The following is a 16,285-nucleotide window of genomic DNA, read 5'->3' on the forward strand; positions in this document are numbered from 1 at the left end:
GGTGGAGGGGGAAGGGGGGAGGGGGGAGGGAAGTGATATGGGGTGGAGGGAGTTCACAATTTTAATCATATCTTGTTGCATTATTGACTGGTGATTTACATGCATACAGATCATGATGTTGGAGTGTTATTTCAATCAGTAACAAATGAAGGAGCTTTTATTGTGTTTTGGAATTGGAATTAATAGGACCATTCTTTAGAAGGTTTTTAGAATTCAGATGCTGAGTATGCCAGTAAACTGTTTACTATAATAATAGAAACCTACTGTAATAATAGAAACCTACTGTAATAATAGAAACCTACTATAATAATAGAAACCTACTGTAATGATAGAAACCTACTATAATAATAGAAACCTACTATAATAATAGAAACCTACTATAATAATAGAAACCTACTGTAATAATAGAAACCTACTGTAATAATAGAAACCTACTATAATAATAGAAACCTACTATAATAATAGAAACCTACTATAATAATAGAAACCTACTGTAATAATAGAAACCTACTATAATAATAGAAACCTACTATAATAATAGAAACCTACTATAATAATAGAAACCTACTATAATAATAGAAACCTACTATAATAATAGAAACCTACTGTAATGATAGAAACCTAATATAATAATAGAAACCTACTATAATAATAGAAACCTACTGTAATAATAGAAACCTACTATAATAATAGAAACCTACTGTAATAATAGAAACCTACTGTAATAATAGAAACCTACTATAATAATAGAAACCTACTATAATAATAGAAACCTACTGTAATAATAGAAACCTACTATAATAATAGAAACCTACTATAATAATAGAAACCTACTGTAATAATAGAAACCTACTATAATAATAGAAACCTACTATAATAATAGAAACCTACTGTAATAATAGAAACCTACTATAATAATAGAAACCTGTTATTCTAAGTCATAGATAAAATATAGTATTCATAAACCCTGTTTACATTACAAAAATTATCCTTTCTGAGAACAGTTCCAACAACTGAACAGTAAAAATTTGGTAGTGTAAACGGTGGAGCGTTCTCAGAACAGTTCTTAAACATGCATCTTGACCCCTCAACATGTTATACAGTTTCTGTGAGCAGACGAATTTGCCTTCATCCAGGTTATAGCAACGTCTAAATTAACTCTTTCGTGAAGAGTTCAATTAAAATGCGTCTGAGAACAATAAATCATTTACATTATTGTTATAGAATTGATCTCGCAATGCTTGAAATTATAGTAGTGTAAATGGTAAAAATTTGGTAATTTTATCGCATCCCGGTCTAGACCAAGATATGTAAATATTGAAATATCTGTTAAGTTTACATGAAAAATTGTGTTTTAAAATATTATATAGATGGAAAAATCTTGGTAGTGAAATACAGATATTAGGAATACAGATTGATATATTTTAAGAAATGAAATGAAGAAATAAGTAACACAGATGTTTGTCTAATATTAAAAAACATGACTGTGAATTTTAACTGTTTTTTTTGAATATCTTTAAGTAAACATAAAAAATACAGATTTAGAATGTGATTTATCAAACAAATAGAAAAACCTTGGCCATGAAATGTAGAAATTAGTAATACAGAAGGTACGTTACTGGTGTATATTAAATTTACACGAGGTATTGGCATTGTCGTCTTCTTTAATCTTTCTTTTAACCTTTTCTCTCGTGCATCACCTAGGTAACGGTTTTAGTCTGGTATATAGAATAGATATAGGTAGTGATAACTTGTCGCTGTTTCCTCTCAAATATATATTATCATATCTTACTTATATCATTATCATATTTTTCTATGTGTGATATTTATATCTCCTACCTTCCTAGCTCATCCGACAACCATTTTGTATCAAAATGATGTCTTTTAATATCCATGAGCAAATGTTTACCAATATGTAATTGAGGGTGGGGGGGTAGGGGGGGGAGGGGCTCTCTGGGGTAGGGGAGTTGAAATAGTCAGTTTTTATCAGGGTTGCAATATCTTTCTCATATTTTTTTCTGTTTTATATTTTTATCTCCTGTATTACTCTTCAGTTAAACACTTTGTGTATTCAAAATTTATATTTCAAAACTTCATAACTTACTCCTTGATTGGTATTTTGCATGTATATTGAGATCACAATTAATATTGGTCCAAGAGAAAAGATTGAGGAAGTGGAAAGTAATTTTTTTCGTATACTTGTCATGAATACAAATAAATTCATACCACTCAACTCTTCTGCTATCCAAATTATTTTGTAGCAATAATCCTCAATGGCCCCAGTCAATATTGTATACAACATTTTTGAGAACTTTGTTGTCACATATACAAAGTAATTGCGTTAAACTCGTACTATATTCAATATATGACGTCTGCCAAACAATCAGAAGTGACCGCTGTTAAACCAACAGACACATATTGATTCTTTCCCGCCATTTATTATATTTACCGTCTGCTACATGACCTCAATTTAACCTTGACCTCATTCGTCTTGAGTTAATCTTCTTGTTTCCAATTGATATTAAAGGAAAGAAATTTAATCAAGATGATGGTTGGTACAAGAAGAATTAATGGTTGTCAATGATATTCTCGTTAATTGAGCTATTGTATAGACATTGGGTTCATCAATCATTAATGATGGGATGATGACAAGAGACAGATTGTGCCCAGATTTGAGGCCTAATTACTTGTAAATGTCTTTTGATTTAAAGGGACGTGACACTAAAATAAAAATCTGTAGGTCTACAAGCAAGACAATTCCGTTAATCAAAAAGTCGTCCAAAGTATGGCTAAGTTGAGAGTAAAAGTAGTATAGTAGTGGACTTCTCTGAAGAAAAGTACCATCAGGTGTTTCGAAATGAACAAGAATAACCAAAAACTCCCTCTCCCCCTCCCTCTCCCCCTGCCTCTCCCCACCATCCATCCTTGCCCCTCATTCATTTATTAATGTACTTCCTGGTACAAATTCTATTCAGAATAAGCATAACCAAAAAATTAAAAACATATTCTTGAAATTATTTACAACTGATTTAAGGTTTTAATTACATAAATATACTCATCCGTTTCCACAATAATACTTTTTTATCAGGGCAATTTATATCCTCTAATTGTATCATTCTACTATTCTGTCAAATGTTTCTGCATCCAGTAAACAAATACATGCTCAACTATATATTAATATAACTATTACATTAGTAACTTTTTCCTCCTTGACCGCCTCCTCCCATCTCCTATCACGGTAGCCTACTTTCTGGACTGATACTGATATAGTAAAAGCTAGAAGATATTAAGGAGCTTAAGAGAGAAAGAGGGGATAATTAGCTGTTTTAAAGCAGTAACTTGCTTCTTGTGCAACCCTCTGTCACCCCCTCATACCCCCTCCCCCACATCTCGCCCTTGGCCTTGCCCCTCATTTATCAGTGTACTTCCTTGTACAAGTTCCATTCTATGTATCTTATATAAAAAAATTAATAAGTGTTGAGAGTGAGAGAGAAGGCATCCCCTTTTGCTCTTCACCCCTCACCCCCTCCCTCTCCCCCTGCCTCTCCCCACCATCCATCCTTGCCCCTCATTCATTTATTAATGTACTTCCTGGTACAAATTCTATTCTATATACCGGGTTTATAAGATGGTATGAGATAAAAAGAAACTCAATAAGAGTAGAGAGAGAGAATGAGGTTATAAATTCTGTCCAGATAAACCAATTTTATTTTCTCCATTATAGATAATATCCTTTCATTACTTCCATTTTCCAGTACTTTCGTCTGAAGCTACTATCATACCGTTTCAAGATGGCTGCCATAAATCAAAATGGCGTTTACAAATGTTTTAAACCAGATAACACCTGTGATTAAATTCCAAACATAACAAATTTATGTTTTTTGTTTTAATGATATATATTGTTGATAAATGTACTTCATGATGTTCTTAAGGTATATTAGGTTTGGATGGTTTTGAAAATGACCTTCAAAATTTATACCAAAGCGATCTCCCTCTGAATTTGAGCAATATTGATTGATATTTTGATAAAATTATTACAAATATAACTCTTAGAAGTCTTGTATATCAAATCCAAGATTTCTGACAAAATGATGACTCTAATTCAAAATTTCTTTTTGTATTTTTCAGGCACGTTTCAGGGTCAGTGGTTACGGGGAACTCGCCATGGATACGGCGTTAGATCTAGTGTGCCTTACGGACTCGCCTCACATTACCGTCCTAAAAAGATTCGCGCCTCTCTCACGTCGATACGTAGTGAGAACGAGGACGAACAAGTTGTGAAAAATCGTGATAAAAAACTTGACGAAAGTCGGGGAGGTTTCGTCCTAAAAGCTAGAAGTGACGAAACACCTCCAAGTCGACGCCGTTCCATTTTCGACAAACAGGGTCGATCTAGTTTGCGAAAAACGTTAATGTCAGGATTGAAGTTAAAGAAACAAAAAAGTACAGGGGATATTAATGATTCGCCAAAACGCCAAACGGGGTCGGTTCGTAGTACGATTAGTAACATTAGCCATGTCAGTGCCGATTCAACTCAGTCTGGAATAACGAACGCTTCTGTATATACAGATAGTAATCTTAGTTTTGTTAGTCAAGACGATATCACTGATGTTAACGTAACAGAAACGTATATGGGTGAATGGAAAAACGACAAACGTTCCGGGTTCGGAATAAGTGAACGGTCTGACGGATTGAAATACGAGGGAGAATGGTACAACAACAAGAAATACGGATATGGAGTTACGATTTTTAAGGACGGAACTAAAGAAGAAGGAAAATATAAAAACAATGTGCTTATTTCATCGGGCAAGAAAAATAAATTATTCTTAATTCGGACTTCAAAGTTACGTGAACGTGTGGATAACGCTGTTTTGTCAGCTCAAAGGGCAGCGCAAATTTCCTTACAGAAAGCAGATATTGCTATCACGAGGTAAGCATATTTTTAGTTATTTTAGCATTAAGGGGTGTCGTCATAATGGTGCTCATGTGGGAGCCCAAAATTTTGAGGTGGGGGGAAGAGACTCTTTGCTTCAGTTTTCATCGTCATATCGATTTTGTGGGGTTGGATGATGGGCGCTGCAAGTCTCACAAGCCTTCTCACACATATTTACTTTCCTATCTGATATAGTTTTTCTGTCAGCTTGCGTGTTTAATTGTCCTAGCCAAAGGATATCTTTCATTGCTTGACCATTAACCTTCATTCTGTAAATCATTCATCTATTTTATACAAAAAGCCTACACCCATGTAACTATGCGATGACATCATCAAAACATGTGTAGAATGTCAGGAGAATTGTGGTATTTTGTGCTGACCACATGGTTACCAGATTGATCTAGCTTTGTTTTATGTGGTACCAGTAGATTATTATTTTAGGTATACAGATTAGCCACTCACTGGATTTGATTTTCTTTACGCTGTCCAATATTAACTATGTGGACTCTCTGAAAGGGAGGATGCTGGTGTATCCAAATACCCATTAAACATTTTAACTCTTCAGACCTTCTGAAAAGAGTGTCCAGTTAGTAAACCTAGCTATATGAACTATTTGCAATCTAGATAATGTTCATTTGCTTTTTGGATTTGACACTTTACCTTTCAGAAAGTTCAAGTAGCTGAAAAGGTTCATTTTGTATTGGTTTGTCATCCCAGCTTCTTTTTTTTTTAAAACAACTCCTTTAGTCTAAAGACAAACAACTTTGCCAGAATCAGAATATCAGAATATTCCATAGACAATTTCTTGTGCCAATCTTCTTATCTTCTTTCCTTTTACCTTATCAGTTTTATTCTTTGATGGAGCTCTTTATTCTAACACTTACCCTTGAAGTAATACCCTATTTGAAGTTAGACGTTATCAGACTCCATTAAACAGCAGTTCGTCAAATTTCAGATATTTACTTATTGTAATGTTCGCCCTTTTTTGGGCAGCATACATCATGACACAAGATAATACATAATAATACAGGATAAAAAAATGGCATTAATATCACATTACCAGTTTTTCCCTGGTCGGTGATACATTGTCCCCTACATGATTTTTTTGATCAATTTTTCATTTTTGCCCCAAAATATGTGTGAAAGTGGACAAAATCAATTAAATTTTTAGAAAATTCTCTTCGGAGAACTCTCTCAGACGTTCCATCGGAGGCTGACGACAAAATGCCTCCACGGAGTTGCCCCATTTTGAATTCAGGCTGGGCATTGTCCCCCCCATTGAGTCAGTCTGCCCCCTAATTGTACCCCCAACCCCCCCGAAGGCTGGTACCACCAGTGCTTGATGGATCACAATGTCTTTACAATATGATATTCTATTTGATATGAGATAACCTCGGTTGAAATATTTTTTTGATTATTATTTTATCAAACCCTATACCTTTGCTATCAGCAGCTCTTTGATAAAAAGAATTATAAAGGAAAGGTGTCAAATGGCCTTGCTGGGAATATTTTTTGAATTTTTATTAAGTTAATAACTGTCTGAGGATGTTGTTTGAAACTATGTAAATCTTGGCAGACATCAACCTCATCAAATTACTCTTGTATCTCCAGATATTGATAATGAACAACTGCTTCTATTTCAAATGAATTCAAGAGAGAAAACACATTTTTTTTCAAAGGCACATTAACAGGTTCACTGGGATCGTTTCTTCCAGCTGGTCCTTGGCAAAACCTCTTACCGCTTGGGGTTATCTGTTCCAAATTACAAATCACACTGTGCCTTAATCACTGTGCTTAAATGATGTCTGCTTAACTGACCGAGTGCATCTAAAGTACTATGTGTAACTGACTTGTGCCTAAATGTTTGTGCCTACCGTGAAATGACAGTGGCTCGACTAGTTTAGTGGGGATCTGCATATTTAAGTGGGTTGGGGGCCCCACCCCTGGTATTTTTTGCTCTCCTGCATTCTGAGACCCTGCTATTTTACTCATTTAAATATATTTTGTATTTTCTCTCTGGGTATTGGGGCCCCCTTAGGAAACGGTTCAACCATTCAACATGGTAGTCAAGCCACTGCTCAACGTCTGCATACCTTCCCAGCATACACCCTGGTTGATATTTATCATAATAATCAGTAGTTTTATCATAGTGAATACATCTTAGATAATATATTAAACATACACTATCAGTTTTCTCCCTCTCTAGTGTCAGTCGTCTCGGGTATTAACTCAATTCTTCTGGTTGCTATGGTGGCATGATATGGAAGTCAAGGAATAGAATTCTTTAGAGATCATCAGTAATGGTGATACTACCAATTGTTTATTTATTATTCTCTATGTTGACACACAACCAACTGCTTTATCTAGCTGTAGTCAGAATACAAATTGGAGAATTCAAGATGTATTTGATTCTTGTGTCCTAATGTGAAACAAATGAAGTTTTTGACTTGTTGTATAACACAGTCGGTTAGAGCGTTGGTTCTTAACATGACATCATTCGCTTGGTTACGTCGAGCAAATGGCAGCTGTGGGTTCCTATCTTGATCGGCGTGTGATAGTCCGATGGCCTTCAATAAGTCATCTTCACTCATAATTCCAGTCTACCCAGCTGTAAAATGGGTACGGATAATCCGGGAAAGATCAATGCCAAGAGGTTTGGCCAAAGACCAGCTGGTAGAAAGGATCCTTAACTGTGAACCTAAGTTGTTCTTTCTTTCTGACTTTATCCATAAGGCATTGACTTCTAACATTACTTTTATAAGGATACAGAAAGGTAGGGTGTTAAGAACATGGATTAGATTCCCATCAACTTTACATGATCAATTCTACAGATTTTTCAGTTTTTCTTGATACAGAAAACAATGATTTCTAAACATCATTTTATACTCAGGTTTTTCAACAATGATAAACATTTTTTATTGATAAAAAACAGTAGGATGTAAAACTCCATTTCAATTCATAGATAAACTATCAACCTTGCATTAGCTATTCTACAGCAATCTGAATGATGATTTTAAATAAAACGTTTGATATTGATTGAGCTACCCGGAAGAAATTCTCCTCTCTCTCTCTCGGTCTCTGTCTCTCTCTCGAGATAATATAATCAATACGGACTATTCTGAAACAGGCTATAGAAATAAAGACTAGGTTGTTATTGGACGTATTTCACATTGTTTGTTTTTGCAAATTTGTTGACTAATCGAAATTTGCATATCAGCTTCCATACATACTGATAGTCTAGCTTTGCTTTGCCTAAACTTCCATACCATTGGCGGAGACAAAGGGGGGCCAGAGGGGTTACCCGCCACCCCTCGCAGCCCCAAAGGCATGTTTTTTGGAAAAAATCTCATAACTAGGTTAGAATTTCGGGCAACCTCAGATATTTCGTCCCCCCTTGGACGTAAACCTGGCTCCACCACTGGTCCATACGTGGATGAACTTTTGTAAAATCACATTGAATGAATATAGAATTGACTAAGAAATTATAGAAGTGCATGCTGGGATACTGAAGACTGAGATTTATATCATTGTAAATAATTCTATATATTATAATACCACCCTATACTGTATAGATATATTATTATTACTAATAACTACCCTGTTTTCTATATCACCCCACTATTTACAGTCAACTCCAGTAGAGAAAAGGATGTAAAACTCCATTAATTTCATTTCATTTCCAGTAGAGAAAATTACAAAATTCTTCACCAGAATATCCATTCTGTGTAAAAATTACCTAATTTCAATCTAGGATACTCTTCTCTGGAATATCAATCCAGCTAATAAATAGCCAAACCTTCACAACTGAAAGCCTTGTATCAAAATTCAAATATTAGCTATGTAGACCCTCTTAATGTCCTTCTGACAGTCAGAGAAAATTACCTATTTTAAATTTAATTTTTAATTCTCCATTGAATATTTGGAATCTATAACTAACTGTTTTAAACTTTTTGAATTCAATGGTAGAAATAATATTATGTAATTTGTAAATCAGAAGAGAAACAGAGCAATAAAACTTATTATTCAATAAAAATGTAATTGTATAAAAAAAATGTTGAAATTGAATTATATTAAACTTTGAAATTATGTTCATAGTAAACTCTTGAATCAGAGCAAATCAAAACTTAATTATTCAGCAAAAATTTTGAATTTAAATTAAATATTATATTTTGAAATTATGTTCATAGTAAACTCTTGAATCAGAGCAAATCAAAACTTAATTATTCAGCAAAAATTTTGAATTTAAATTAAATATTATATTTTGAAATTATGTTCATAGTAAACTCTTGAATCAGAGCAAATCAAAACTTAATTATTCAGCAAAAATTTTGAATTTAAATTAAATATTATATTTTGAAATTATGTTCATAGTAAACTCTTGAATCAGAGCAAATCAAAACTTAATTATTCAGCAAAAATTTTGAATTTAAATTAAATATTATATTTTGAAATTATGTTCATAGTAAACTCTTGAATCAGAGCAAATCAAAACTTAATTATTCAGCAAAAATGTTGAATTTAAATTAAATATTATATTTTGAAATTATGTTCATAGTAAACTCTTGAATCAGAGCAAATCAAAACTTAATTATTCAGCAAAAATTTTGAATTTAAATTAAATATTATATTTTGAAATTATGTTCATAGTAAACTCTTGAATCAGAGCAAATCAAAACTTAATTATTCAGCAAAAATGTTGAAAAGTAAAATTATCAAGTGAATTATAAAGTTGTTAGTAAATTGATAAATTATTGAGATTGGCGTTGAATGACCTAGTTTTGACTGGATGATTATATTGATTTTAGTGACAGCTGGAGTCTCGCTAATTAACACCACCATATACAAGATACAATGACACTAGGTATATTGTTAACACCACGCTATACAAGAGACAATATATGTTGTACTAGGTATATCAGTTCACCACGCTATCCAGGATATTTTTCACCTGTGTTGAGGTGTTGGTGTAAAAAGAATCCAAATCTCAGATGCGGAGAAAGAGGTTTGGTCAACGACCAGATGGAAGACTGGATCCTTATGAACCTAAGTTGTTATCCTTGTAAATCATTACCAAGAGGTTTGGTCAAGACCAGCTGGAAGACTGGATCCTCATGAACCTAAGTTGCTATCCTTGTAAATCATTAACAAGAGGTTTGGTCAAGACCAGCTGGAAGACTGGATCCTTATGAACCTAAGTTGTTATCCTTGTAAATCATTACCAAGAGGTTTGGTCAAGGACCAGCTGGAAGACTGGATCCTTATGAACCTAACTTATTATCCTTGTAAATCATTACCATGAAGTTTGGTCAAGGACCAGCTGGAAGACTGGATCCTTATGAACTTAAGTTGTTATCCTTGTAAATCATCACCAAGAGGTTTGGTCAAGGACCAGCTGGAAGACTGGATCCTTATGAACTTAAGTTGTTATCCTTGTAAATAATCACCAAGAGGTTTGGTCAAGGACCAGCTGGAAGACTGGATCCTTATGAACTTAAGTTGTTATCCTTGTAAATCATCACCAAGAGGTTTGGTCAATGACCACCTGGAAGACTGGATCCTTATGAACCTAAGTTGTTATCCTTGTAAATCATCACCAAGAGGTTTGGTCAAGGACCAGTTGGAAGACTGGATCCTTATGAACTTAAGTTGTTATCCTTGTAAATCATTACCAAGAGGTTTGGTCAATGACCACCTGGAAGACTGGATCCTTATGAACCTAAGTTGTTATCCTTGTAAATCATTACCAAGAGGTTTGGTCAATGACCACCTGGAAGACTGGATCCTTATGAACCTAAGTTGTTATCCTTGTAAATCATCACCAAGAGGTTTGGTCAATGACCACCTGGAAGACTGGATCCTTTTGAACCTAAGTTGTTATCCTTGTAAATCATTACCAAGAGGTTTGGTCAATGACCACCTGGAAGACTGGATCCTTATGAACCTAAGTTGTTATCCTTGTAAATCATTACCAAGAGGTTTGGTCAAGGGCCAGCTGTAAGATTGGATCCTTATGAACCTAAGTTGTTATCCTTGTAAATTATTACCAAGAGGTTTGGTCAATGACCAGCTGGAAGACTGGATCCTTATGAACGTAAGTTGTTAACCTTGTAAAAATTGTTGTTTTTTCTTTTCTTATAGTGGCAGCTTACAGAGTTTGAAATATGTTTATCATGATCAGGATGGTCTAAAACTGAATGCAATGGTGAAGAATTCTTAAAAAATCAAATCAAGTTCTAAGAGTGCGGATTACTCCCTCAAATGATAAAACTATTTTTATCCAAAAAGATTTCAGACATGATAAAAAATGGCCAATATTTGACGACCCAGTTCTGCCAGGAATAATCTTCCAGACGATCGTTTCAAATAGTTTACAGTTTAAGTAAATGAGAAAAAATGCCAAACTTCCACATTCTTTATCAGCTATCAAATAAATTACACAATTTACACTTGAAATCAGAAATAATTAGGAAACTTTTCTTTGTTTTTCAAAATATATTGAGCTGTCAATCTAATTAAATAGATTACTGTTTCCTTTCTGATATATTTCATTTGCATTGCAATTCACTGAAATCCAAACACAGCCTCTTTTGGTTTTTCTATCTGTATTTTCACATTGTTAACAAGAAACGGGTCCTAATTTACATACTTTGATTGGTTAAAAATGATGCCATTATAACACAACTGTGCTTAAAAACTTGTTAGATTACAATGGACATTAAAATATCAGGAAAAAAAGAAACGGAACCTTTCAAACTATTAGTATGAAACAATTAAAAACAGATCTTGGTGAAATATGACCGTTTGTCTACAAGTTTTAAGTTTCTAAGAATAAAGGTCAAAGGGTAAGTGTTTCCTAGGTTACCAGGTAGCAGATGAGATGTAACAGAAATGGCGGGAATATTATATTTCTGCTAGATAAAATATCCTGAGGCAGAGGGAATTATGTGGTACTTGTAAAAGAGCAATGGCTGGCACCTATTGAGTGTGAGAGCCGACACTGGGCCGACTCTCGGAAGCACTGGCACAGAAATCAGAATTTTTCTTTCCTTAAGGAGCATTCGGACCTACGGCAACTAACCGCCTAACAGACAACTCTACCAACTGAGATATTCCAAATATTCCAAATAATTTTAATCTTAAATCTGAACAATTTATGGGTTTTTATTGATATTGTGACTGCAAATTTATGTTTTTCCATTAATATCAATAAAGGGTATTCCTTGTATGAACTTTATTTGTAGGATATTTAAAACTTTTCACCACAATACCTAACTTTATTTACAACTCTTCATTACAAGTAAAGGCTACTATAGATTCAATGCAAATATTTTAAAATATACAAAGTTCATCAACTCACACCTTCACTTTAAGTTCATCATGATTCCTGATGCATGATTCATGTATTTATACTCTAATACCAGGCTGTAAGGGTTAGCACTGAAAAAACTCATTTTATTAGTACTCTTCAACAAACATTGTTTATAGTAACATTTGCAGGATACAAAATACATATCATGACAGCTATTTTCTCTTTCTTTGTATTACAGAATTTTATTTTCAACTATTGGATTCAATTTGTTTTAGGATATTTAGTAGGGATGTTGATTTGACTATGTGGCGGAAAATATGGGCTAAAATATCTGTAATGGACAAATCGGTCGGACTTAGTCGAAAGACTCCTGAAACTAAAATTTGCTCTTTCTTCTACTTGTAGAATGGCCAACGCATGAGCAAAATCTGTTTGGACATCAAGTGTGGGTCAAAACTAAATATCCAATAATATTAAACATTTCCTCTCATCTTTCTACTTGCAGAATAACCAACGCACGAACGAAATCAGAACAATTCTGTTTAGACATGAATTATTGGTTGAGATTCATCCACTAAAATTCATTGTCTTGTGTCTTTCTACTTTCAGAATGGCCAACGCACGAGCGAAAGCCGAACAAGCTGATGCAGCCGGAGATAAAGCCCAACAAGATTGCGACGTGGCGAGGTTAAAAGCCAAAGAATACGCTCCGGAATTCCATCAACCAGGTAATTTTGTTAGAATTTCAATTTTTAGTATTCATGTGGAACATCCTTAGTAAAACATCTTGGGGATTCTGGTGGGACTCTTCGGAAAATTATGATTTCTTTATAAGTAATCGGTAATGAGTTTTCATTGAAATATATTGTGTGATTTTGATATATTATAATTGAGTAGGATTTTTGAATCTAAAACTTGAAAAAACATAAAGGAAAGATTTGGTGGAGCTTACATGGAATTATATTAATTACAAAAAGAAATTTTCAAAGGGATTTTGATGTAGTCTTTTTATTTTCTGTTTAAACTCCACTGGGATCCAGTCTTGTTTCAATGAGATGATAAATATATTACAATTCCACTATCCTTTAGTGTTCAGTTGGATTCCACTTATATTTTTACTGGGAATGATCCACAATCACCAGAATTTAGCATTAAAGAAAATAACATTCATATAATCTTTGCTTTCCTCCCTTTCTCTTCCCTTCAGAAATCCTGAAAATCTTCCCTCACTGTCTAAAAATGTAACATAAAACGATTTAGGTTGTATAATGTAAGGAGGAGATATTATTTTTGGCGGCCATCTTTCACCATATGATAATAGTTCTATACCAGTTTTTATCTTTTCCTTTCTTAATCGACATCAATCAGATATCATCCTGATTTATTCACCGGCCAATTGTCTCACCTGACATTCTGGTCATACCTGGTACTTCTGATCTATATAAACCATAACATGTTTTTATATCGCGATTCCGAGTTTAATTCTAAATAATTAATGAATGAGAAAAGCTGTTTGTCGTGTTTTCGTACCCTACATTCTGATCATACCTGGTTTATATCAACCATCAAACCATTTTATATTGCCGTCGTTAACAGCCAGTCCAATTCCAATTCCAAATGAATGGAAAAGAAAGTTTTGTTTCCATACCCTACTTTGTGGTTATATCTGGTACATCTGGTTTATGTAACCATAAAACGTTTTTATATGGTCAGCTTTAACAGCAATTCTGAATTCCATGTCATCATTATATGAAACTTTTTTATACACCCTCATAACTGTTGGATCTCCATGATATAATGGTGAAATATTATGGTTATATATTTTGCTTATGTTTAATCTTGGTATGTTAATGCAATCTTTGTAAGGTTGGTTAATGGTTAATGGTTAAATTGATTAAAAGTATTAAAGCTATCATGAAATTTACCGTTGTGTGGGTGTGTATCCTTTTTTTATGACTTTATGATTTTTCTTTGCTAATTAAACCTTTATTTTGTCTATTTTCAGGTACTGATATCTTAAAGAAACAAATAGAAAATAATGAACAAGAGTATGACTTTAGTTACGTGAAACAAATGCAAAATCATAACCCACATCGTTCGAAATCCATGATCCATCAATCGGACACGGGGGCCCTGGATCCTAACACTCTCTCGTCTACTCCCAACTATCAACATCTCAACAGTACTCCTCGACAACCAAACGATATCAGCAGTCTCTCACCAGGCGGGTTTGGTCCGGGTGGATATGGTAATGGCGGGTTAGGAAATCCTGGATACGGAAACGGTGGTTATGAACCAAACAACCCCAGTTCTCTGCAAGCACAACAAGAGAATATGGAAGCCTTGAAAGTCAGTCAACATGGACGTTCCCCGTCTCTTAAAGTCCGCCGTTATAGTTTCTTAGCAGGCTCTCGTCGAGGCCGTGGATTCAGTGAAATTTTCAACTCGACGATTCTCAATGATCATTTTGATCAGTACTCAGCCCTGAGGGATGACAGTGGATTAGGTCGTGAAATTGACCCCAATGATGACCGCGCCCGCATCGGGCATATAGACACTTCGCCAGATTCGGGAGTTTCTGAACCCTTAGACGATAATAACAAAAACCATCCGTTGCAACGCAGACGGACATTGCCATGTATTATCAAGGAGCCTCAAGATGATATTAAAAAAGAGCTTTCAGAACAAGAAACCGCACACAGTAGTGAAAATTTGACGGCAAAGGACACTGAAAGTTACATTATTGAAAACGGAATTCGCAAACGCGTAAGAGCAGAAGTGCATCAAAATTCATCCCGCAGTCGAGGAGATCTACCAAACGAATATAAAATTGAGAGTGAGAAGAAATTAGGTACAGACGTGAACCGAGGTAGTCTTCCAGATTTGAAAGCTGTAACCCACCAAGTTCCCATGCGACGAGACGAGGTGTTCAGGTTGGGAATGGCTCGGCGGGAAGAGATCAGACGACTCCAAGATATTGCTGAACGGAGAAGACAGGGTGATGTTGGTGTTATTTTGGGCGATCTCAAGGTCAGTATTATGTTGTCAATTTTTTTCATTTGGGGATTATTTTTCCTTTGGGGGAACCCCTGTCCTGCAAGCTATTATCCAAAGAGGACTTGAATTACTTATGTTATTATTGAGCAAATAACCACTTATATAACAGACGATAATCTATCTATCTATCAACTAGCAACTGAGCTATTCTACTTTTAGTGGTAACACCATTCACCAATGTCCAACTCCTCTTCAAATAAGGAGTTCAATGCTCAGTGTTTTCTTGATTTCATTAGTATCAGATCTTTCTCTTTTTCTAATTACAGGACTGGTGCCAAGAACGACAACTTCTGGTATTAGTGATCGCTATCAACCTCAGCCTAGCAACCATGTTCTTCAACTTGCTTTCATGAGAATGACCCGTCGCCTTTACCATGGTTACAGAATATGGTTATCGCCATCCCCGTTTACGTTTTGAGCACATGATTGTTGGTTGGTTCAGCTCAAAGTTTTGTTGAAGGAAACAGTAGTTCATTGACGCCCTTGACATTGAGTTGAGAAGAGTTCAAAGGTTAGAGGTTATCAAGGTCATTCGTTACCCCTTTTAATGGAATGGAAGCTGGCACTAATTGATGGGTTTGTTGAAAAAGCATTTGTTTCATCATAGCAACCTGGCTGATTACAGTCGCCATTTTGAAAATGTTTTGATTGTTTTGTGTTATTTCATTGGTTGAAAGTGACCCGGATGTGTTTCCAAGTTACTGATTTGTTTGTTTATAACTATTATTGTTGACTACCATAGCAACAGTGTCATTCAGGCGCATTTTAGAATTGGTGGTAAATATATTCGACCATCGTTAGCCTAACTACAAACTGAAGGAGTGATTTGACGTCACAATTATCATAGAACAACCTTCACCTTGCCAATACCACCTAGTGACCTTGACCTTTACCATGGAAACAAATCCCAACATTTGTATGATAACCATGACAACAACACACCAGAAGAATGATACTAGGTTGTTATTTAATGTTGAACATCATTT

General features: G+C 34.7%; 1 protein-coding gene across 1 annotated transcript in view; it reads left to right on the forward strand.

Annotated features, from left to right (window-relative positions):
- LOTGIDRAFT_91360 (hypothetical protein) overlaps positions 1–12,972 on the forward strand; it is a gene marked incomplete at both ends in the record, with an annotated part of 40,561 nt that extends 27,589 nt beyond the window's left edge. Inside the window, 2 exons of the mRNA XM_009068035.1 lie at positions 4,129–4,930; positions 12,852–12,972. Coding sequence (XP_009066283.1) covers positions 4,129–4,930; positions 12,852–12,972 — 923 coding nt within the window. The remainder of the gene's footprint in view (positions 1–4,128; positions 4,931–12,851) is intronic.
- Between the last annotated feature and the right edge of the window lie 3,313 nt (positions 12,973–16,285).

This window comes from Lottia gigantea (assembly GCF_000327385.1).
Source record: "Lottia gigantea unplaced genomic scaffold LOTGIsca_88, whole genome shotgun sequence".
NCBI classification, from domain to species: domain Eukaryota; kingdom Metazoa; phylum Mollusca; class Gastropoda; family Lottiidae; genus Lottia; species Lottia gigantea.